Raw genomic sequence first — 22,622 nt, 5'->3', positions numbered from 1 at the left:
ATGTCTTTGACTCTTTTAGGCATTTGGGGCTTTTCATACAGTATCGTGCTTCCAGAACTGTGAGCTCTGAAGTGCCCTAGGCTGAAATTCCAACTCTTACATCCTAAGAGTGACCCTGATCAATGACTCAACTATGCTGAGCTAAGTCCTCCCACTTGAAATACAGGACTAATAAAAATCCCCTAAGGTTGCTGGGAGGATTCAATAAAAATTGTGTATGCACAATGCTTCACATACAGAAAATGTACAGTAACTAATCTTCAGAATTTTGCCTCTTCTCAGAGTATTAGACGAATGCAATGTTTAATGTTTTCCCAGATACATTGTATATTTATCATTTAATAGCTTAAACATCTGACTAGAAGCATGAAAGAAACAAAGGCATAACTAGGTTTTACATAATAATGTAAAAGGGTACTTAAAAATTCTGAAGAAGTCTCATATATGTGAAAAACCAATTTTACCATAAAACTTGAATCATATGAAGTCGAAAACCTGAAAAAAGGACTACCCCCACCTACCGATCATTTGTTTAACTTGCCATTACATTGCATTTGAGTCAGCATAATCTTTATTTCAAAATAGCATTTTTATTATATAAAAATGTAAAAATCCAGCAAAACCAGAAATACGAATATATTTTCCTGGGCTTTCACATTTGTTGATTTTTATTCGCGATCTCTTTTTCAATACAATTTACACCCTCATCCCCATTTCCAGTCTGATTATACAAGTGCTAAGTGGCAGAAAGGTCTGGAATAAATACACCAAAAAAAAGAGGCAAAGCTGTGAAACTAAGTTGCATGCAACAGGTTCTATGAGGTGGGGAAAGTGTCTGAGAAATAAAACAGAGTAAGACAATGTAATTGGAAGGTTTTAGCTAAAGTTCTTTCAGTCATCTTTGTCTTTTGCTCCGTGTTTCAGGATGCGTGTGAACTCGATGTAATTGAAGTTCCCCTTTTTGTCAATAGGCGCTTCTCTGTACAGCTCATCCACTTCCTCATCCGTAAACCGATCCCCCATGGTTGTCAGCAACTCTCTCAGGTAATCTTCCTGAATGGTGCCTGGAAGGCAACAGAAAGAAGACAGCAGTCATGAATACTTTCTGGCACTTTAATAATTCATTTCTAAAGCTAGCCAATCTTATAAAATATTTCAGAATATCCATATCTATTAAAAAAATAAGTTAGTGAACTAAGGCTACATGAACTATATCATTATGTTTTCCGATGGTTTTATAGTTCTGTATTAATATTAGATCAAATCATTTAAAAGCTCAGAAATAGATCATATGCTTACAAAATTAATCTTAAGCACATATTTTCTAGAGGTAAAAAAAGAAAACCCTTTCTATTTCAGAGAAGTACTTAATATAGTCTGGAATGAGGCTGGGCATAAACAAACAGCACTCACCTGTTGCTTCTTCATCAAAGCAAGCAAAAGCATTTCTGATGACATCTTCAGGATCTGTGCCATTTAACTTCTCACCAAACATGGTGAGGAACATGGTGAAATTGATGGGGCCAGGAGCCTCATTCATCATGGCATCAAGGTATGCATCAGTGGGATTCTTCCCTGTAAGAATTCACATTTTAACATTTAAAGACAAAAACACTAATTTCAATTAAGTTATTTCACTGTTATTATGCTCCCCAACATATTTTTTAAATTTACATCATTTGAAACTAATTTTTCAATTAATTTTAAGAACATTTTTAAAAGATTATTTTTGACAACATAAAAATATTGTAAAAATGTATTCCAGGGTTACAACGAAGGTTGTTTATTTATGTGAACTTTCTCTTATTTTTCATTAAAAACAAAACAAAAACCTGATGCCAGGCAGTGTCATATTATTACCTCTTAATTTTTTTTAGACTACAGGCATGTGCCACCACACCCAGCTAATTTTTTTTTTTTGGTACAGACTGGGCTTCACTATGTTGCCCAGGCTGGTGTTGGACTCCTGAGCTCAAGTGAGCCACCTGCCTTGGTCTCCCAAAGTGCTGGGATTACAGGCGTGCATCACCGAGCCTGGCCTACACCCTGAATGCTGGTAACATCAACAGTCCATCAGGGGAGTCAATTCAATACCAGTCATTCAAAACAATCTAAATATTCATATTTCCAATGGTGGTACAGATGCCAATGAGTTGGTACGCTTCAAAGTTATATTTATAAGTTGGCCATTTAAGTTTAAACTATTAGCATGGTTTTGAATTGGGAGCTTCTTTGAACAATATTAGGTATCTTCAAATGCTGTTTATGTGTATACACAGCATTTGAAGATATCTAATATCACTGAACTGTGGTCTTGTTTGGTATTGTTTGTAATGGGAAATCTTAAATCTCCAATCCAAGTGTGCACATTTCTTTTAGTGCAGTGGTGAGGGAACTCCCTTGATCTTTCCGTAAGAGCTGGAAGAAATCTCTCTGGAATGGCCAGACGTGGTGGGATTGTTTTTGAGGTCCCTTGGTGTGGGGAAAGCAGCACTGAACCAAGGGTCTGAAATACTGGGTTTGAATCCCAGGTCTACCACTGGTTGGGTGATACAGGAGGAAGTGGCAGAACTGGCATTCAAACCCAGTATTCCAGATCCTTTGTTCACTGCTGCCCTATTTAGAATTTACTTCTTTTTTTTAAAAGTCTAAGATTGACTGGTTAAAGTTGGTATCTCAAAGGTATCTTCCAACATTAAGTTTGTATGATTTTATATGAAAAGAACATCTATTCGTCAGATATTCATATCTAAGGAAGCATCTCAAAATTATACCCAACTAAGTCAAAGCTAGGATGACAATCAAAGCTACACTTATATAGTTAATATGTAAGTTTTAATCCTGGGAATTTGGGTGAAATTTAAACATCATGTTGGCATCTATTTCACTGCATTCCAATCCTACCTGATTGCACCTACTCAATGTCCCAGTATCAAAATTAGCCCAAAATTAAACTCAAGATTCACTGAATAAGTGAAAGCAGCTAAAAAGATCTACTTTCCTACCTCCAAATTTAACCGAACTCAGAAAACCTGTAACTGAAAGGTGTGAAGAGAAGAACTTTAGGGTACAAAAAGTCACAGGGATGGAAAATGAATTGGTTTAGGCAAAACACTTATGGGCCTGCACAGGACATCCAATGTGGTATGTTGATTTGAAAGGTAAATACGCATTTTTAAAAAATTCATATTTATTTAAATTGCTATGGGTACAAGTAGGTGTATATATTTATGGGTTATATGAGATACTTTGATATAAGTATATAATGCATAATAATTACATCGAGGTAAACAGCATGGCCATCCCTTCAAGCGTTTATCATTTCTTTGTTACCAACATTCCAATTATACTCTGAGTTATTTAAAAATGTACAATAATTATTGTTGACTGCAGTCACCTTGTTGTTCTATCAAATAGAACATTTTATTCATTTTATCTAACTATACTTTTGTATCCATTAACCATTCCCACTATTCTCGCCTTCCCAGTCTCTGATAACCATCCTTCCCATCTCCATGAGTTCAATTATTTTAACTTTTAGCTTCCACAAATGTGTGAGAACATGTGAAGCTTGTCTTTCTGTGCCTGGCTTATTTCACTTAACATAATGTCTTCCAGTTCCAGCCATGTTGTTGCAGTGACAGGATCTCATTTTTTATGGGCAAACAGTATTCTGTTGTACATAGTACCACATTTTTAAAATCCGTTCATCTGGTGATATACACTTATGGTGCTTTCAAATCTTGGCTACTGTGAATAGTGCTGCAATAAACATGGGAGTGCAGATATCACTTCAATAATACAACTAATATCCTTTCTTTTTAGGATTGCTGGATCATATGGGAACTCTATTTTTTGTTATCTGAGGAACCTCCATACCGTCCTCCACAGTGGCTGTACTTATTTACATTCCTACCAATAGTGTATGAAGGTACCCCTGAAAGGTAAATACATATGTTAAAGCAAACTAAATATGGCCTGTACTTCTGCATTTGAGTCTTTGTGGATGAACTGTAACGTAGCTTAATAGTCAGACAAGACTGAAAACCTAACTTAGGAGTATGAGCCTGTAACAACTGCTAAGTCTTGGCCAATTCCAGCGGTCAGACTTCAACCATTCACACACTGCTGAGTGTTCAAACTGTGTTCAAATAAGGCATATGCCGAGCTGTAATCAATCCAGCCATTCCATACCTCACTTTTAATTTCTGTACGTCATTTCTCTTGTTGTTGTCTATAAATCTTCTACCACATGGCTGCACTGGAGTCTCTGTGAATATGCTGTGATTCTGGTGGCTACCTGACTTGCAAATTGTTCATTGCTCAATTAAACTCACTTAAATTTAATTTGGCTGAAGTTGTTCTTTTAACACATATCTTTAAAGGCATGGGTTTCTGCAAAACAGAAGACCTCAAAGATAACCTCTGACTCTACCACCACTTGTCCATTCAACCAAATAGTTATTGATCATCTCTCAAGTTATAGACTTGAGAGACGATGAGTTATAGAGTTCAATCTTTGGCAGACAGCTAAGTTTCTCAATTTTCCTCAGTGGTCTTCTTCAGTACTGACTTGCCCAAGAATACACTCAGACATTCTGGATGTGAAAAACACTAGGTTATAATCTAACCGCAAGTCAACAAATCAGATTAAAATCTGATTCTACTCTCACCCTGGATAAACAAAAGTTGCAAAATGTTAATGATTGGTGAATATAGCTAAAGATGTATAGGAGTTCACTATAGTGTTCTTTCCATTTTTTGTAGGCTTGGAATTTTTCTAAATCACATGTTGGATAGGAATAAGTACACACCTAAATTTTACTTTCAATGTGTTAGGAGAAATAATCAAAATCAAAAGGTAGAAGAATAAAAGCTAGCTAATCATTGTGTGGTCATTAAAAGAAAAAAAAAGACCCCCCTGTTTCTTTGCCTTTTTGTCCAGTCAGCAGAACAGAGTGCAAAGCCTCACTGCAGGCCATCCGTGACCCACTCCCAGCCCGCCTCACCCCCATTGCTTTGGCCTATCAAGGTCTCCTTCGCCTACAGTTCCCTTGACTCCCACCTGTAAAATAACTGCTGCCCCTGGGCAGAACACGAAGGACGTTTCTTCCTGTCCTTCTTTTTAAGATGAAAAAAAAAAAAACAACCCCACAAATTTATACAAGGAATATTAACAGCCATATACCAACAGTAACAAACAGCTGTTTGTGTTTGCTTTAAATCCTGCATCTTTACATTTCCTTTAATTATTTAAAAAAAAAAAAACCAAAAAACAAAAAACAAAAAAAACACGGCCAGACACCATGGTTCATGCCTGTAATCCCAGCACTTTGGGAGGCAGAGGCGGGCAGATCACAGAGTCAGGAGTTCGAGACCAGCCTGGCCAATATGGTGAAACCCCCGTCTCTATTAAAAATACCGGAAAAAAAAAATTAGCTGGGTGTGGTGGTGCATACCTGTAGTCCCAGTTACTCAGGAGGCCGAGGCGAGAGAATCTCTTGAACCCAGAAGCAGAGGTTGCAGTGGGCTGAGACTGCACCACTGCACTCCAGCCTGGGCAACAGAGTGAACGAGACTTCATCTCAAAAAAACAAAACAAAATCATATAAAATATTGTGAAAGTCTTCTTCCCTGTGTTTCCTTTTCTAGTAGCACTGCCCCTCCTCCCCAGAGATAACCATTATTACTTACTGTCACTTCTTGTTTATAACCTGTAGTCAACCTTTATTAAGTATACTATTAGCTACACTTAAGTTTGAAATTCTGGTATTTTGCTGCCTAGCCATGCCCTGACTTTCTGTCTAGAGACCTAAAATATTTAGCTAACAGGACCATCAGCCTACCTGGGCACAGCATCTGCCAGGTCCCCAACTTTGTAAGCTTATCCCTGTATGACTGACCAAGCCCCAAAATGGCACCTCCCACACCCAGAAATTTCTCCAGAGGCCTTTTCAGACAAGGAGAGAAGTATCTGTATATCACACAAAAAATGATTCATAAAGAGACAAATTATTGTATTTGGGAAAATGCAAATAAAGAATATAAAGTCTACCTAGAGAAGCAAGCATATCATGCAAATCTTCCTTGTCGATGAAACCATCTCTGTTCTGATCGATCATGTTGAAGGCCTCTTTGAACTCCTGAATCTGTGACTGGTCAAACATAGCAAACACGTTGGATGTTGCGCGCTGAGGGCGCTTCTTGGTGGTCTTGGTCTTTGCCTTTTTGCTCGACATGGTGGTGGTTTAATTCTGGAGCTGAAAAAAGCACAAAAATATAAAACCAAAAAGAATGCAAAAAACATAAAACAAAAACAGAATACTTTAGGTGTTAATTTAGTAGGTAAAAATATCAATATGGAATTATTACTTCATTTGCATGGGACACCACCTAAACTTTATTTTCAATGTGACAATTAAATAACTGAGTAGGAAAAAAAGCAGTTTTTGAAACATGAAAGAACAGAATTAGCCAGGCGCCAGTTGCTCATGCCTACAACCCAACACCTTGGGAGGCCAAGGTGGGAGGATCACTTGAGACTAGGAGTTCAAGACTTGCCTGGGCAACACAGTGAGATCCCCATCTCTAAAAAAGGAAAGAAACAGAATAGAAATTATTGATGTACTTTCTCCTACATTGCAGCAGACTAATTTTTATGAAGTGAGAATTTAAAATATCTAACAATAGGTAGCATCTATGGAGTACTTACTCTAGCCAAGTACTTTATGAAGGCATAGGGTTTCCCCAAAGAAAAAGTCTCCAAAGTTGATCTCTTACTTTGACAAAGACTGTCCCCATTTAATCCTCACAATAGTCACCTATGGTAAATACTCTTATTATTTCCATTTTACTACCAGTATAATATAAACTCTCTGAGCCTCAGTTTTTCCATCAGTAAAACATGATACCTACTTCAATGCAAGGTAAGAACTAAATGAGGTAACATATGTAAAAAGACTAGTCATGTTCAAAAAGGTCTCACCTTTAAAAATATCAAACCTACCCTTTCATCTTTTAGCCCTTCTAGCTATCCCCCCATTTCCCACTTCCCTTGACAAAATGTTCGGAATACCAGTCTAATACTGAACTCTTTCCATTTCCCCTTCTGTTTTTTATTTTAGAGATGGGGATTCTCACTATATTGCCCAGTCTGGTCTTGAACTCTGGGGCTCAAGAGATCCTCCCAAACTGCTGGGAATACAGACATGAGCCACCGTGTGCAGCCCCTTTTCTCTTCTTCTCAAGCATTCCTTGATTCTCTGTAATATGGCTTTGGCGGTAGCCTCCAACACTTGAAAGCCACCAATAATTTAAATATCAAGCAGAGCAGACACTTGTTATTTCTTTTTAATTTGCAGTTTTAAATAATAAATAAGACACAAAAATACCATCAGCTCTGGAGTTAGGAAGTCCTGAGTTCAAATCTCAGCTCCACCATTACTAGCTACATATCACCTCTGAAAACCTACACATCTGTAACCCTAACAGCTTTTAGTGAGTTCTGTGAGTCTTGGCAACTAATCAAACCCAAGGGTGGTCTTAGGACATCCAAACTTGAAACTGCTATCAGAAATGATGGTCTTGTAGACTGTTCCATAACGTCCCGCAATGTGAAAACAAATGACTAGACACGCCAATGGCCAAGCAGGGGGATTTGGGACCTGCATCTCCAGGACTTCCAGTATTGGGATTTTTATACATTTATTGTCTACTTCTATTTCTTCAAGCTAAAGAACATCCCACAGAGTGTTTTGAGGCTTGGCTTAGTGGTGTAGTTTTGAAGTACACCAGCCTTACAGTCCTTACTCTTAACATTCCAACCCCTTATCCTCCCCACATACAAGTCCTGAATAAAGGTTAATTTTCTTCTCTTCCCTGTAACTTAGTTAGTTATTTGCCCTTAGTTATACAGAAGATTAAATCAGAGACAGAATGTAGTCCACTAACAAGGCATTTGATTATGTTTTCATTCTTCAAATACCAAAACTTAGATTAAGGTTCATTCTCATGCTAAAAATTTTGACTCAATTTCTTGAAGATTAGTCAACTAAGTCTGAAGGTAAAAATTATTAGTTCTTTCCATCAGCAAGTCATTTTTGTAATTGAGCTACTTAGAAAAAGTTCCCAAAGAGTTAAATATTTATTTTTTTAAAATAATCAAGTTGGTGCGGTAGCTCACGCCTATAATCTCAACACGCTGGGAGGCTGAGTCTGGGACTACTTGAGCCCAGCAGTTTGAGACAGGCCTGAGCAACAAAGTGAGATCTTGTCTCTACAAAAATAAAAATTAGCCAGGTGTGGTGGCACATGCCTGTGGTCCCAGCTACTACTCAGGAGGTTGGGGTGGGAGGATCATTTGAGCCTGGGAGGTCGAGGACAGCAAACTGTCATGGTGCCCCTCACCTCAGCCTGGGTGACAAAAAGAGACCCTGTTTCAAAAAATCGTATCAAATCAAATAAAAATCAGTCAATTGTATCATGCTACCTCTACAGCTAACCCAAAAGTATCCTATATTTAAACATGTTTGAAGTTTAGTCCGAGTTCTCCAAGAAGCTGATACCAAGATGGGATTAAACACCCAAGAATTTTATTAGGGGAAATGCCTGTGAGAAAGAATAGGGAGTTAGCCTGATAAGGCTAGAAGAGCCATCACCATCTGATGGTGACCCTCAAGAGAAGGAAACAGAAAAGGCAAGTTGATGGAAGAGAACAAAAAACAATTCACTAACTGGTCCCAATCAAATACATTAGAGCAGATATAGGCTCAATGTAGTAATACTGTATCTAAAATTTTTGTTCATACTTCATTTAAAAACTGGCATATTTGTATATGCATATGGTACCTATAAAAACTGTACATACAATATCAGCTGAAAAGTGAAGCAAAGTTGTATCAAAATAATCAATCTGAAGGGAACTGTGGCCCCCAAAGAAATTACCACCCTCTCTCCTTCCCTTCTGAAATAAGTATCTTGGCTTTCTCCACCTTTTCACTTCCCACTCACTTTTCAACCCACCACAATCTGGCTTTCTGTTCCTTACTGCAACTGCTTTAATTGCCAAGTCTGGTTTAAATCTTGAATCAGTCTACTGTATGACACTAGTTTATCCCTCTTTTCTTTGGAGACTCAGCCACTGTTAGCCTGGTGACCCATAACAGCAGGAATGAACTGTCCCAGGTGGAAAGGGCCCCAACCTTGAAGAACTTACGCTCCAATGAGGAAGCCTGCTAAATATTATATTGGAAAGACTGATTATAAAACTGTGTATTTGACTTACTCCGTTCTCCTATTTCTAAGACTTCCTCCTCCATTTTCTTCTTAGATGTTTACCTCCACTTAAATATTCTTGTTTCCCAGTATTCTGGCAACACATGGTTTTAAGTTCTTTTCAGTCTTCATTCCTTGAATGATCTCATCAACTTTCACTGTTCTGACACCACCTACACCCCCCAAATCTGAACCTCCAGGCCTGACCTTTCTTTGGAGCCTCAGACTCAAATATCTAAATGCCTGTGAAAGGCACCCATCTGGATATCTCACAGACATTCATAATCGACATGCTGAAAACTCAATTATCTCCCCACTCCTGAACTTTCCCATCTTTCTGTTTCCAATCATCTACCCACAAGCCAGAAACCTAGGAGTCAACCTCCCAAATCCCTCTCCCTGATGATTAAGAAATGTTTCTCAGAGCTGCTCATCTTCTTCATTCCTCTGCCACCACCCTAAACTGGATCCTTATTACCTCTTGTGTAAAATATTTCTATGGCCTCCTCGCTAGTTCCCTTGCCTTTTGGTTCTCTCAAAACTACCCTTAGTTTTCTAGCCACGGTTGTCTAAAACATAAATATGATCACCTCATCATTCCACTTTTCAAAATCTTCTTTGGCTCTCCATTTCCCAAAGGATAAAGTACCAAGTTCCTACGCATGGCACATGAGTCTTCCTTTTCCCACTCTAGAATGACCTTTCCAGCCTCCTCTCTAGCCATTCTCTGCTTTGTACTTTTCCTTCAGCAACACCAAACTGCAAATGTCCCCAAGGCACCATGACATTTCTTATCTTGTGTATCTTTGTTCTTGCTATTTTTCCAGCCCCAATTGCCCTGATCTACTTGTCTGCCTTAGGAACAGAGAGAAAATTAAAGGTCTACTCAGCTTATAGCTACTATCATTTATTAAGTGACTCATGTGCTAGAAACATTATGTGCATTAAATGAAACATGCCCATCTGCCAAATAAAGAAACCGAAGGTCAAAGATATTAAATAACTTGCCCAAAGTCACCTAGTGGCAGAGCTAGGGTTCAAACCCCATTTGTTACAGGTTGTTCACCCTGTATATTTTCCACTTCATTCTAAATAGTCTTCTAATTATTTCTGAGTTTGACACAAAATTTTTAAAAACTTTCAATCCTACCAATATAATTCAACACTGATTTCTGAGCAGCTACATTCCTCTAAATTCCAATCCTAGACAAACTGAGTTTTCAAATAAAGCCAAACTATACAGGAGAAATCAATGTACAGAATAGAACCGCAGTGAGTAATTGACATGTGAATGGCAAACCCTGGAATTGTGCAGTGTAGTAGTCCAGGTCGGGTTTAGTCAGGTGGCAGCTATCAGTCATAGTTTTCATTTGAAACTTGATCTAGGTCTGTCAAATTTATTAAGGTTTAACTTAAAAGCATTCAAAAACAAAAACAAAAATAAACAAAAAAACCAATCCAACCCTTAAAGTATAGACAGAAAATAGCCATACAGAACACAGTACAAAATGAATATAATAACCCTCAACAGCAGTAAAAACACTTCTTCCTTACTCTCCAACACTGTTACTCTGATATTGCTATAAATTTCTAACATAAAGCTAATGAAAGGATAGAATTAGTATTCAGAGTTACATCAAAGACAGGCATGTAGGAATTGATACAGCAGTCCCTCCTCATCTGAGGGGGATAATTCCAAGACCCCCAGTGGATGCCTGAAACCAGGGATGGTAGCCAACCCACATAGTCAGCCCTCCATATCCACAGGTTCCACACTCACAGATTTCAACTGAGAATCAATTATTTGAAAAAATACAAACAAAAAATAAAACAATACAAATACAAATAAAAATATAGTATAACAACTATGTACATGGTATTTGCATTACATATTATAAGCAATCTAGAGATGATTTAAAGTATTCAGGAGGATATGTGTAGGTTTTATGCAAATACTATGCCATTTTATATGAAGGACTTGAGCATCTGCAGATTCTGGTATCTGCAGGAGAGTCCTGAAACCAATCCTCTGCAGATACAGATGAATGACTATATATACTGTTTTTTTCTTATATATACATATCTATGATAAAGTTTAATTTATAAATTAAGCACAGTAAGAGATTAACAACAATAATAAAATATACTGTAACAAAAATTATGTTGATGAGGTCTCTCTCTGAAAATATCTCATTGTACTGTACTCACTTATTTTCAGACCTCAGTTGATCTCAGGTAACTGAAACCCAGAAAGCAAAACCATGGACCATAGAAAGAAGCATAATATAGGACTACTGTATTATGTATTATAGGTGGCTGTGGTATCAACATACTTGGTTGATAATAAAAATGTTTGCAAAGTCACCTGCAGTACTGATATGCAAAGAGAAACATAGACTCCATCATCATTAATAAGTAGAAATTGTCTATGAACTTCAGCTTTATTGAAAGCTTGGGGAAGATGCTCACAGAGCACATTCTGTCAGCTACCTATGACTTCCTCAACATTGCTTTGAGGCTTCAAGTCAGCTAGAGCAAGTATACATGGCTCTTAAAGCAGTTATATCCTCTGGTTTCAATCTTGGCTGCAAAAAGTGATGCCTGTAGCCTCAAGGTAATAGAACATCTGGGGGTGGAGCCGAGGCATCCGTATTTTCAAAAATACACCAGGTGATTTCAATGCACATTGAAGGTTGAGAACCACTTAGAGTATTAAGTTAACCACTCAGATCACACTGGCTGTTTATGCATCTAGCTCCCCTTAGTTTTTCAATGTCATCTTTATGGTTTAACGGAGATGCTGGATGATAAAACTAATTCCAGATGAATGACAGAACTAACTGCAGTTCTATTATTCACAAGTTGTATGACTGCTGGTCACTTTGGCTTTCCCAGGCCTCATTTTTCCTCAACCATAAAATCAGTGTTAGGTAGATCAGAAGTAATAACTTCGCAGCTACTAAACTACATGTAGCGACACAGAGGTTCATTTAGTAATCCCCAGGCATGACCTTTAAAATCCCTTTTAAAAATTGAATTAGTTTGCCAACATTTAAAAAAACTGAACATTTTACATAACCTAAATTTCGGATATTTTAAACAACTGTACAATAAGGAATCACCTGACCAGCACCCTGGAAATTCCTGCAGGCAATAGTCGCTTGTTCAACAAGCAATCTCCTCTATTCCCTATATTTCCTTATCCCAGCAGGTATTAGTTTATCTGCCTGGCCCCTCAGAACACTTAAACTTGCTCCTCTGGTCATGGTGGTAGCCAGGTTCCCAGAAAGCTCTCAACAATTCTCATGCCCTTGTGCAGTCCTCTCCAACAATGAAAAGTGTCGACCTGTGTAACCAACGAGATATTGTGAAATGAGGGTGCTTGGCTTTGTTATAATAGACCTTTCAGCTTTTGCCCTGCTGTCTTGGATCAACTCAATTGGCAGAAGCCAGGTCATGAAGACACTCACACAGCCCTATGGAGAGATTCATGTGGCAGGGAACTGACGATTCCTGCTAACAGCCAGCACCACCAACTTGTCAGCTATGTGTCTGACATTTGGGAGGCTGATCTTCCTTCAGAAACCTGCAGCCCCTGGATGCAACCTCATGAGAGACCCTGTGCCAGAACCACCCACCTAAGCTGCTCTGGCTCTGACCCTCAAAAATTGTTTATTGTTTCTAAGGTGCTAAGTTTCGGAGTAATTTGTTGTACACCAATAGAAAACTAATAAAATCACCGTCTCCTTGACCTCTTTAATATTAAAATAGGGCAATGCCTTTATTTCAGCCACAGTCCAAGTTTCAAGGGACCACAATCAACTTTCCATAGCACCAGGAAGTTTCTATTTCTGAGCAGAAAAGTTTAACTCCTTCTTCTCAGTTGCCATCCAAGTTCTGTAGGTTCTTTTTACTGCACAAGTCACCCTTCCTCAATCAACATTCCCATCATCACCATCCTATTCTTTTGGCTGAATTTCTCTGGCTCTGACCAGCAAAACACTTCCTGATTTGCTAGTTATTCTCACTTTCCAATTGGAGTCTCAAAGCTCTGTCCTTTTTCGTAAGTACTGACTGAAAAACTGGTAGCATAAAGGTGCCACTCAAAAATGAGATAATTGGGAAGGGGGGGAGGAGTTGATTTTGTGAGCAAAGGATGATAAACAGCTCAAATTTTAGCTAGGCCACAGTAGAATGCTAGCAGAGAGGGCAGGACTCTGAGGGGGTCACGTTTAGCAATGCTGATTTGTGAGCAGAGGCACAAGGTAAAGCCCTAAAAATAGATGAACTCACATAGAAAAGCAGAGAGTAGTTCTTGGGCTAACCTAAGGTCATTTTTACTCCACCTCATCTTCACCAAGGTCTATTAGAATCTTTAGAAATTTCTCATGGATTCCCATGGTTATTACTGTAGTCAAGATGAATGTTCTAACTGGAAGACTCAAATGACTGGATACATAAGCGACAGACTGAAAACAGCAGTCATAAACAGAATTTATTATATATCAAGTTAAAATACTTCACAGAATTAACCTCATATACTTAATGACATATCATGTTTTTTATGCTGCATACTTAGGCAAAAAAGATAGTTCCATAAATTATATGTATTTTTTTAGAGAGCCAAACTCAATTTTTTCAACTTTTCTAAACATCAGGGAAACATTTCCCCTAGTACTCTATATGTATTTTACCACTTACCCCAAACATATTATAACACTGACATTTCTTTCTCTATTATAGGTTTTATGATCATTCCAGTTGGCTGTGAACTTTCTATTCTCTGAGGTCCCATATCATTTTGTTTTACTGCAGTGAAATTTATATACATTCAAATGTACAAACCTTAATTTTTTTTTTTTTAGACAGAGTCTCACTCTGTCACCTAGGCTGGATGCAGTGTGTGATCTCAGCTCACTGCAACCTCCACCACTGGGGTCAAGTAGCTAGGCATGTGCCACCACGTCCGGATAATTTTTCTATTTTTAACAGAGATGACGTTTCACCATGTTAGCCAAGCTGGTCTTGAATTCCTGGCCTCATGATCCACCCACCTCAGCCTCTCAGAGTGCCCTGATTACAGGTGTGAGCCACCACACCTGGCCTCGTAATAAGTTTTTATAATGTGTATACCCACGTAACCATCATCTCAATTAAGTTGCAAATGTTGAGATTGTTCCAGAAAATTCTCTCCAAGTTAACTACCATCTTCAATGGGCAACCACTGTTCAGATTTTTATCACCATAGGTTAGTTTTGTCTTTGAACTTCTTATAAATGGAATTGTACAGTACATATCCATATATATGCCTGTCTTCTTTCACTCAATACAATGTTTTGAAGTTCACCTCTCATACTGGGTTTATGGCACAACCATAGCTCACTGCAGCCTTTAACTCCTGGACTCAAGTGATCATCCTGCCTCAGCCTCTTGAGCAGCTGGGACTACAGGCATGAGCCACCACACCTGGCTACTTTGCAAGAAGTGGGTAGGGGGCTAGAGATGGGGTCTTGCTTTGTTGCCCAGGTTGGTCTTGAATCCCTGGCTTCAAATGACCCTCCCAAAGCACTGGGATTACAGGTGTGAGCCACCATACCTGGCCATATTGCCTTTTGCCTTTCCACCTTGGACTGCGGAACTTAGTAGTGTGCCTTGCACACGATGGGTGGTCAAAGAGTCCTAGTTAAGCAAATACACACACACACACACACATATATATATATATGGTTCCTTCCTGTCACAAACAGAATTACACATATATGTTCATTACAAGGTAAGTCCCAGATCTGAATTCCAATATGAGGCTTTTCTCTATGGTCTACCTATGGTTTCAGTCTCTTTCCCAAGAGATCCCTAAGGAAACTTAGCGGCTAACCCCTGCTCCATACTTGGAAGAAGCAGTACTAACCAGGGACAATAACTGAGTGCTAAAGATGTACCAGGCACTGATTTAAGCATCCCGTTTGCGTTAACACATTTAGTCCTCACAACAACTTATAATATGGATACTGTTACCATCCTCTTCTCTGGAATGAGAAAATCAGGGTAAAGAGAATAAAAAAGAAAAATTTCTAGCTGTGTGGCAAGAAAATGGCAGAGCTCAGAACCAGGATGTGTACTCGGGAAATCTAGCTCCAGAGCTTGAACCACGGGCCCCTAATATCCTACATAGAGGCAGCTGAAATTCCCTACCATGAAAATGTGAATACATGGGAGTAACAAGCAATTACACCCCAAAGCTAATGTGTGGAATGAGGAAAGAAGATCCCAAAAATACTGGCAAAAAGGGTATGATAAACTCATCCCCAGATACCCGGAGTCTTTGAATCTTGGGAGAAGGGGAAAACCAATCCCATGTTGGGGCCCCTTTTCTCTTTCCTAACCGTACTAGTAACCCTCGTCTGGGGATCTGTCCTTCGGAAGTTGCAGTTCATCTTGTACAAGCTTAGTCTCATCAAAGCATAAACAAACATCGAATCAGCCATCATAAAAGTTGTTTCACTCTTGGGGCCAGAACAAAGTCTAGAATCATTACAGAACCCCCCCCACCCCACCCCCTAAAAAAAGTTGTTTCACTCAACACAGCCTTCACAAGGCAAGTTGTGCTCTTAGTTATAAAGTTCAGGAGGGTTCACCACCTTGGGCAAATTACCTCACCTCTCTGGGTTTCATTTTCCTCAGTTATAAAATGCAAGGGCTTCACAAGGTAATCTGTAAGGTCCTACTGAATTCTAAATGCTATAATTCTTCTCTTACCAAAAGACCATTCCAAATCTATCTTAAACTAAAGCTGCCAAGCGAATCCTCTAAACATCCCTTTCTTATTACTCCCTTAAGTGAAGACTCCAAAATTACTCTCTATGGCTTATCTAATCTTTTCTTTCTCCTACGTTTTCAAGACATCCATAAGAAGGTCCCACTTATCTATCTACCTTTATTTCCAATTGTTAGTCATTACAGTTCTGTTCCATACCCGCTGGTCTTCCCACGGTCTGCTTTTCACAGGACACAATTCCCAGCTTTTGAGTTTTGCTCTAGTTACCACCTCCCACACATCTAGCCGGAAACGCTAAGTTCTCCCTCCTAGGGCTGAATTCAAGGCCTTCAGTGAGGTCACGATTCTTTTCCAAGTAACCTTTCCCGATTTCTGTTAATTGTCCTTTCTTCAATCAACACGAATGAACTAAACCTTTATAAGATGCAAGGCACACTGAGAGAATTACAACTCGATGTAAATCAACACATTTGAGCCTTTATCAACCACACACTCCGGTACCGGATTGTTAATGCTTTCCTTGGAGGCTTCACCTTAGGCAAGACCATGCACTAGGAGGTTCCTGCACCCTCCAAAGCACCTAGGACAGTGTGGGGCACAGGGCAGGTGCTCCACACGAATAAGCCCTTTCGGACCTAATCCACCGCCAGGGTCCGCCACGGCCCGGGGAGGGCAGGCGTTGGCTGCGGGGCTGCCCGGCGGTCCAGGGCCCAGGTGAATGAGGTCACCCAGGTGGCGCAGGGCCGGCCACCTCTCCAGCAGGGCGTCTCCCCAGCCCGGCTCCATCGCCTGCAGTCTCCCGGCCCCTGGACGTTGCGGGCCAGGGCCTCGCCGCCTACCCTCCTCCATCCACCTCCGGCCCCGCGCCCCCTCCTCAGCCAGCCTGACAGGTCCCGCCGCCGCCCGGCCGCACTGGGGCGGGGTCCGGCCGCAGGCGCGCGACCGGAAGGGACGCGGGGACATGGAGGCGGCCCAAGGGGTCCCGCGAGCGGGGTTGAGCGCCACTCACCCGGCGCCAAACACCAGAACCGAGGCCGCCCTGCGCGAGACGACGAACGACAGCGAAGAGCACAGGGCTGTGGCCGCACAGTGGCGGCACCGGCACTTCCTGCCTGGAGGGGCGGAGCGGAAGGCGCACCGGAAGGCGCGGCGGGACCAACTGGAACGGGGGTGCGCCGGCTATTCGCGCCCGGGCTGGCAGAGTCTGCGTGTTCGCAGAGGCTGGGCTGCTGGCACCGGACGCACACCGCTGGGGTCTTGGCTGCCCCTCCGGCCTGCTCCGATCTGCTGCGGTATCGCTGCCTGCGCAGCGTCGGTCGCCCGCAGCCCCGCCCTCGCCCCCTGCTCCCCGCTCCCCGCGGCAGCTCCGCGACCCTTCCGCATTCCTGGGCCGGTTGGGCGCGGCGAGGCTGGGCGCTGGAATTTGACCCCAGCGGGCCGCGATCAGCCGAGGATTGGGGGTCCCCGTTGACCCAGGCGGGCCGCGACCCGCTGAGGATTTGGGAGGGCCGAATCCTGAGTTGCCAGATTTTTCAAGTAAAAGTACAGTTGTCCTAAATTTGAATTTCAGACAACTCAGGTTTTAGGGTTCGTCCCGTGTAATGTCGAGTGAGGGCGCCGCCCGGGGGCGTTCTCGTCCGCTCCAGAATCCCTTTCTCTTTTCAAACCGCATTCCAGATCGAGTTAAATCCTTTAACCTACTCCTCCTATCTTACCCTCATAAGGTTTACGGCCACAGCCTACGGCTGTTTCATTCCCCTTTTAGCCACAAGAAAGTTTTATTCAAATTATTTGCTTTCCTTTAAATTATCAAGAAAATGGCAACGCACATACGTACATACATGCACAGACATACATAATGCTCTTGGCCAAAACAAAGGAAAACACCAAACTACATTTTTCAGATTTTGTTCTAGATAGTGTTTATGGCTATGCTCTTTAGGATATTTTACCTCACCTTGAGGTAATGTAGATGAATAGCATTACTTCAGGGTGGTGGAGAATGGCAATCTAATAGCAAGTCTTTATTGACCTCTTCTGCTTTAACGAGTGCCGGATGCTGAGAGATGAAGGCAAAGCCTCTTTTTCTCAGGGAGTTTATATTCTAGAAATCTTTGATTAGAAACTCCTAGAAGGGAGGGACCTTGTGTTCAGCACTCTATAGCAGTAGTTCTTAAACAGTAGCATACATCATAACCCACAGGGCTCTTAAAAACATTTTTGAGTCTCGAAACCGGGTATTAGGATTCAGTGAGTAAGCCGTGGAGGATAATCAGAATTTCTGGTAAGCACCCACGTGATGCTAATGTGGTAGTCCTCATCCCAGCAGCGCTGCTCTAAATCCAGTTCATAACTGTATGTATTTTCTCAAGCCTTAGAAAAGTAATTGCTAGCCGGGCACGGTGGCTCACACCTGTAATCCCAGCACTTTGGGAGGCCGAGGCGGGTGGATCACGAGGTCAAGAGATCGAGACCATCCTGGTCAACATGGTGAAACCCCGTCTCTACTAAAAATACAAAAAAAAAAAAAATTAGCTGGGCATGATGGCTTGTGCCTGTAATCCCAGCTACTCAGGAGGCTGAGGCAGGAGAATTGCCTGAACCCAGGAGGCAGAGGTTGCGGTGAGCCGAGATCGCGCCATTGCACTCCAGCCTGGGTAACGAGCGAAACTCCGTCTCAAAAAAAAAAAAAGAAAGAAAGAAAAGAAAAGTAATTGCTGAAAAGGCACACCTGGTTCTACAATATTTACTCTTTCCCTAGGTTTTGGTTCGATAGTTTAATTTTTTTAAAAAATAAGTTTGTAGATTTGTACTGTCCAATACGTCACTAATCAACTGTGGCTAAAGTTAATTTAAAATTCAGTTCCTCAGTTGTATTTGCTACATTTTATTTTTAGAGATGGGGTCACCCTATGTTGCCTAACCTGGAATGTAGGGGCTATTCACAGGTGTGATCACAATGCACTACAACCTGGAACTCCTGGGCTCAAGCAGTCGTCTCACCTGAGCCTCCCAAGTAGCTGGGACTACAGGTGACAGACACTGCACCAGTGCACCTGGCAATATTAGACACCTTTTTTTTTTTTTTTTTTTTTTTGAAACGGAGTCTTGCTCTGTCACCCAGGCCGGAGTGCAGTGGCATGATCTCAGCTCACTGCAACCTCAAACTCCCAGGTTCAAGCAATTCTCCTGCTTCAGCCTCCTGAGTAGCTGGGACTACAGGCAAGTGCCACCACACCCAGCTAATTTTTATATTTTTAGTAGAGACGGGGTTTCACCATGTTGGCCAGAATGGTCTGGATCTCTTGACTTCGTGGCCTGCCTCAGCCTCCCAAAGTGCTGGGATTACTGGCGTGAGCCACCGGGCCGGCCAGAATTAGACACATTTTATGTGCTCAACAGCCACATGTGGTTAGTGTCCCTACTGGATGGCACAGAGAACATTTCTATCATTACAGAAACTTCTATTTGACAGCACTGTTCTGAAGAAATAATTCTAAGGTATATTGTCTTCTCTAGATGCAAAAGAAAAGCCTATAATAAATAGGCCTTATTTATTAATAAAAATTTATTCACTAATAAAAGAATAGCTGGGTATCTAAATATGTATCATTGGGAAATTGTTAATTATAGCATACTCACGTCAAAGATAACTGAAGTTAAGAATGGTTGAAAAAGCAACATACTCAAAACAAAACAATGGTGGCTATGCCAAAACATGAGATATGATTTAAGTAGTCAATGAAACAAGTTGTAAACTCATTACAACTCTAAAATGTATGTGGATAAATACTGGAGAAAGGTCATAATTTGTGCTATTTGAGCAGACACAGCAAAATCTAGAATAAAAAGACATAGTACTTGGAAGATGGAAGAGCAAGTAGAAATGGAGTAAGCAGCAGTGGAAAACTGGGCATTTCTTCAATTTGGGATTAGCTACAACAATCCCTTTATGGACAGAAAAGATAAAAATGAGGTTCCAGGGAAATCAGTAAATTGTACCTGTGAAGAGGACCTAATGCTACACACGTGAGTCTGGCATATTGGACCTGCTCAGGATAGCGAAAGTCAACTATTTCAGCATCCACTAGGTACCAAACTGACAGGCATTTCTATGCATAGTCTTAAGAAATCTTCCTAAGAACCTGTTAATGAAATTCTAGTTTGAAATCCATTCACTTTTCTAAGGGCAATCCTACATGTGATCTAGGTTCTGTCACTTCCTAGTTCTTAGACATGATCCATTTTGTTTCACTAATATTTTCCTCCTAGTTTGTCTTCTTCCACTCAGCCTACAAACAGGCTTGAATCTCTACTTTAAAGATAGGCCTTTTGACCCTTCTCCTCACTGGCTCACTGGTAAACAGAATAACTACTATTTGGATACCTAATGTGTCCCAGATCATTTGCCTTTCATGTTTCTAATTTTCAGAAGAAACTTGGATGGTATTGGCCATTTTACAGATGAGAAAACTGGCAATTAAGCGTGACCAAAAACACAAAGCTAGTCAAACAAGCAGGTGCAATTCACTTAACTAAGTATGGCTCCAAGTCCACCCTGCTCTTAATCACACAAATGCTGCTTTATATATTAATAGTATGTTCCTGATATGAACCAACAGCATTATTTCTATTTTATACATGAATAAATAGGCCAAGGGAGTTTAAATAATTTATATAAGGTTATAAAGCCATTACGTAGCAACAAATGGGAATTAAGTGTAGGTCTGTCCGACCCCCTCACCTAGGCATTATTCACTATCCTGTATTGTATTATGGATTCTGGACTCAAAACTCAGTACCTAATAGCTCTATCAAACATGACTAATCTTGTCAAATCTTGGGGTGGCGGGGCTCTCATTTAAACCTTCCCAGACTCCACTTTTCTGTGTTGGACACTAATGACCTCCTAACTCTTGAAATTAACTAGGTTTCTGTAAGACTGTTTTTGTGGTTCAATTTACCTTTCTGAATTCTTTGATCTTTTTTTATCTGATCCTCAAGTCTAGGTGTTAAACCTCTTGCTGTCCTTCCTCTTTTGACTTTGTAGAAAATGGTTCTCTTTCTTTCTCAATTTGCTTTTGTCTCTTATGCTCTGGCCTTCCTCCTTTCTTTCCCAGGAGCATTCAATTCTTGCTCTCATCAAGTCATCGGTTCTTTCAAGTAAAATTTGGGGCCTGGAATCCAAATGACCGTTATCATCATATGCAGGTGGATAAGGAGGCCACCCTGATTAAATCGGCTTTGTTGGAATTTTTTTTTTTTTTTTTTTAAAGACAGGGTCTTGCTCTGTCACCCCAGGCTGGAGTGCAGTGGCACAATCAGTTCACTACAGCCTCAAACTCCTTAGCTCAAGCAATCCTTCCACCTCAGCTTCTGGAGTAGCTGGGACTACAGGCACTTGTCACCATGTCCAGCTAATTTTTATTTTTTAATTTTCATGTAGAGTTGGGGTTTTGCTTTGCTGCCCAGGCTGATGATGAACTTCTGGCCTCAAGCAGTCTTCCTACTTCGACCTTCCAAAGTGCTGAGATTACAGATGTGAGCCACTATGCCCAGCTAGAACTTTTGAAATGTTTTGTTTCAAGTATGACTTTCATCATGGAAACTTTTGAGACTGATTTTTCAGTCAAACACACCATTGAAATGGATGCTTTTACCTTTCTATTGGCAATCATTCTTGTTTAAGCAAAGAATGCTATTACTAAATTAGGAGAATTATTTCATTCAGGGTACATCATTGTTCTTACTGCAAGTTGGTTCTATGAACAGTTACCTGAAAGGGAAACAGGGACCCTGGAAGACATCATTTTAGTAGTACCATGTTTTTCATGCAGTGGAAACAATGTTACCTGTTCTTCACTAGAGATTTCACAAAGTAGATGATAATTTTTTCTCTTGAAATGGAAATTCATTCAAAAAACAAGATTTTAGCACCATGGCCATAGCCTGGAAAAAATATTTTGACTTAACTGCTGAATAAAATTCAGAAACAAAAGACACAGATTGAAGGCAGGTTCTAATGTTGAAGAAAGCAAGGAATAGCTTTGACCAGTCCTTCTATTCCCATAGCATTGGCCTTCCCAGGTTACAGGATCTAGCTGATCTATCTTATTGGCTGCAAAGGCCTGCTGCCCACAAGGCTTTTAGTAGTTGTTTACTGAATGAGGTAATGGCTTGTCCAAGGAAAGTCATGTTAATAGTAGCATTAAACTTGAAGTTATTACAGTAATTGTCAATTACTCATCTTCATAGGCTACTTGTCAACTCTTTTCAACCAACTTTTTCTCCATTTCAAATATTTTAAAACTCATGAATCTTTGAGAGTCAGAATTTTGGGCTGGGCATGGTTGCTCACAACTGTAATCCCAGCACTTTGGGAGGTAGAGGTGGGAGGATCACTTGAGTACAGGAGTTTGAGACCAGCCTGGGCAACATAATGAGACCTTGTCTCTACAGCAAATTAACAAATTAGCTGGGCATGGTGGCACATGCCTGTAGTCCCAACTACTCAGGTGGCTGAGACAGACAGAAGATCACTTGAGCCTAGGAGGTCAAGGCTGCAGTAAGCTGT

At 40.6% G+C, this 22,622-nt stretch overlaps 1 protein-coding gene across 1 annotated transcript; it reads right to left on the bottom strand.

Moving 5' to 3' along the window:
- Nucleotides 1-553: 553 nt before the first annotated feature.
- LOC101049446 (myosin regulatory light chain 12B) lies at nucleotides 554-17,365 on the bottom strand. Its single transcript, XM_039463645.2, has 4 exons — nucleotides 17,058-17,365; nucleotides 6,056-6,260; nucleotides 1,414-1,575; nucleotides 554-1,064 (listed from the first exon to the last, which is right to left on the bottom strand). Exons 2-4 carry the CDS (start codon nucleotides 6,237-6,239, stop codon nucleotides 892-894), a joined length of 519 nt encoding a protein of 172 aa, XP_039319579.1. The 5' UTR covers nucleotides 6,240-6,260; nucleotides 17,058-17,365; the 3' UTR covers nucleotides 554-891.
- Between the last annotated feature and the right edge of the window lie 5,257 nt (nucleotides 17,366-22,622).

Source organism: Saimiri boliviensis, chromosome 13 (genome assembly GCF_048565385.1).
Source record: "Saimiri boliviensis isolate mSaiBol1 chromosome 13, mSaiBol1.pri, whole genome shotgun sequence".
Classification (NCBI taxonomy): domain Eukaryota; kingdom Metazoa; phylum Chordata; class Mammalia; order Primates; family Cebidae; genus Saimiri; species Saimiri boliviensis.
The sequence above is the reverse complement of the archived record's forward strand: the minus strand, read 5'-3'. Positions and strand labels throughout refer to the sequence as shown.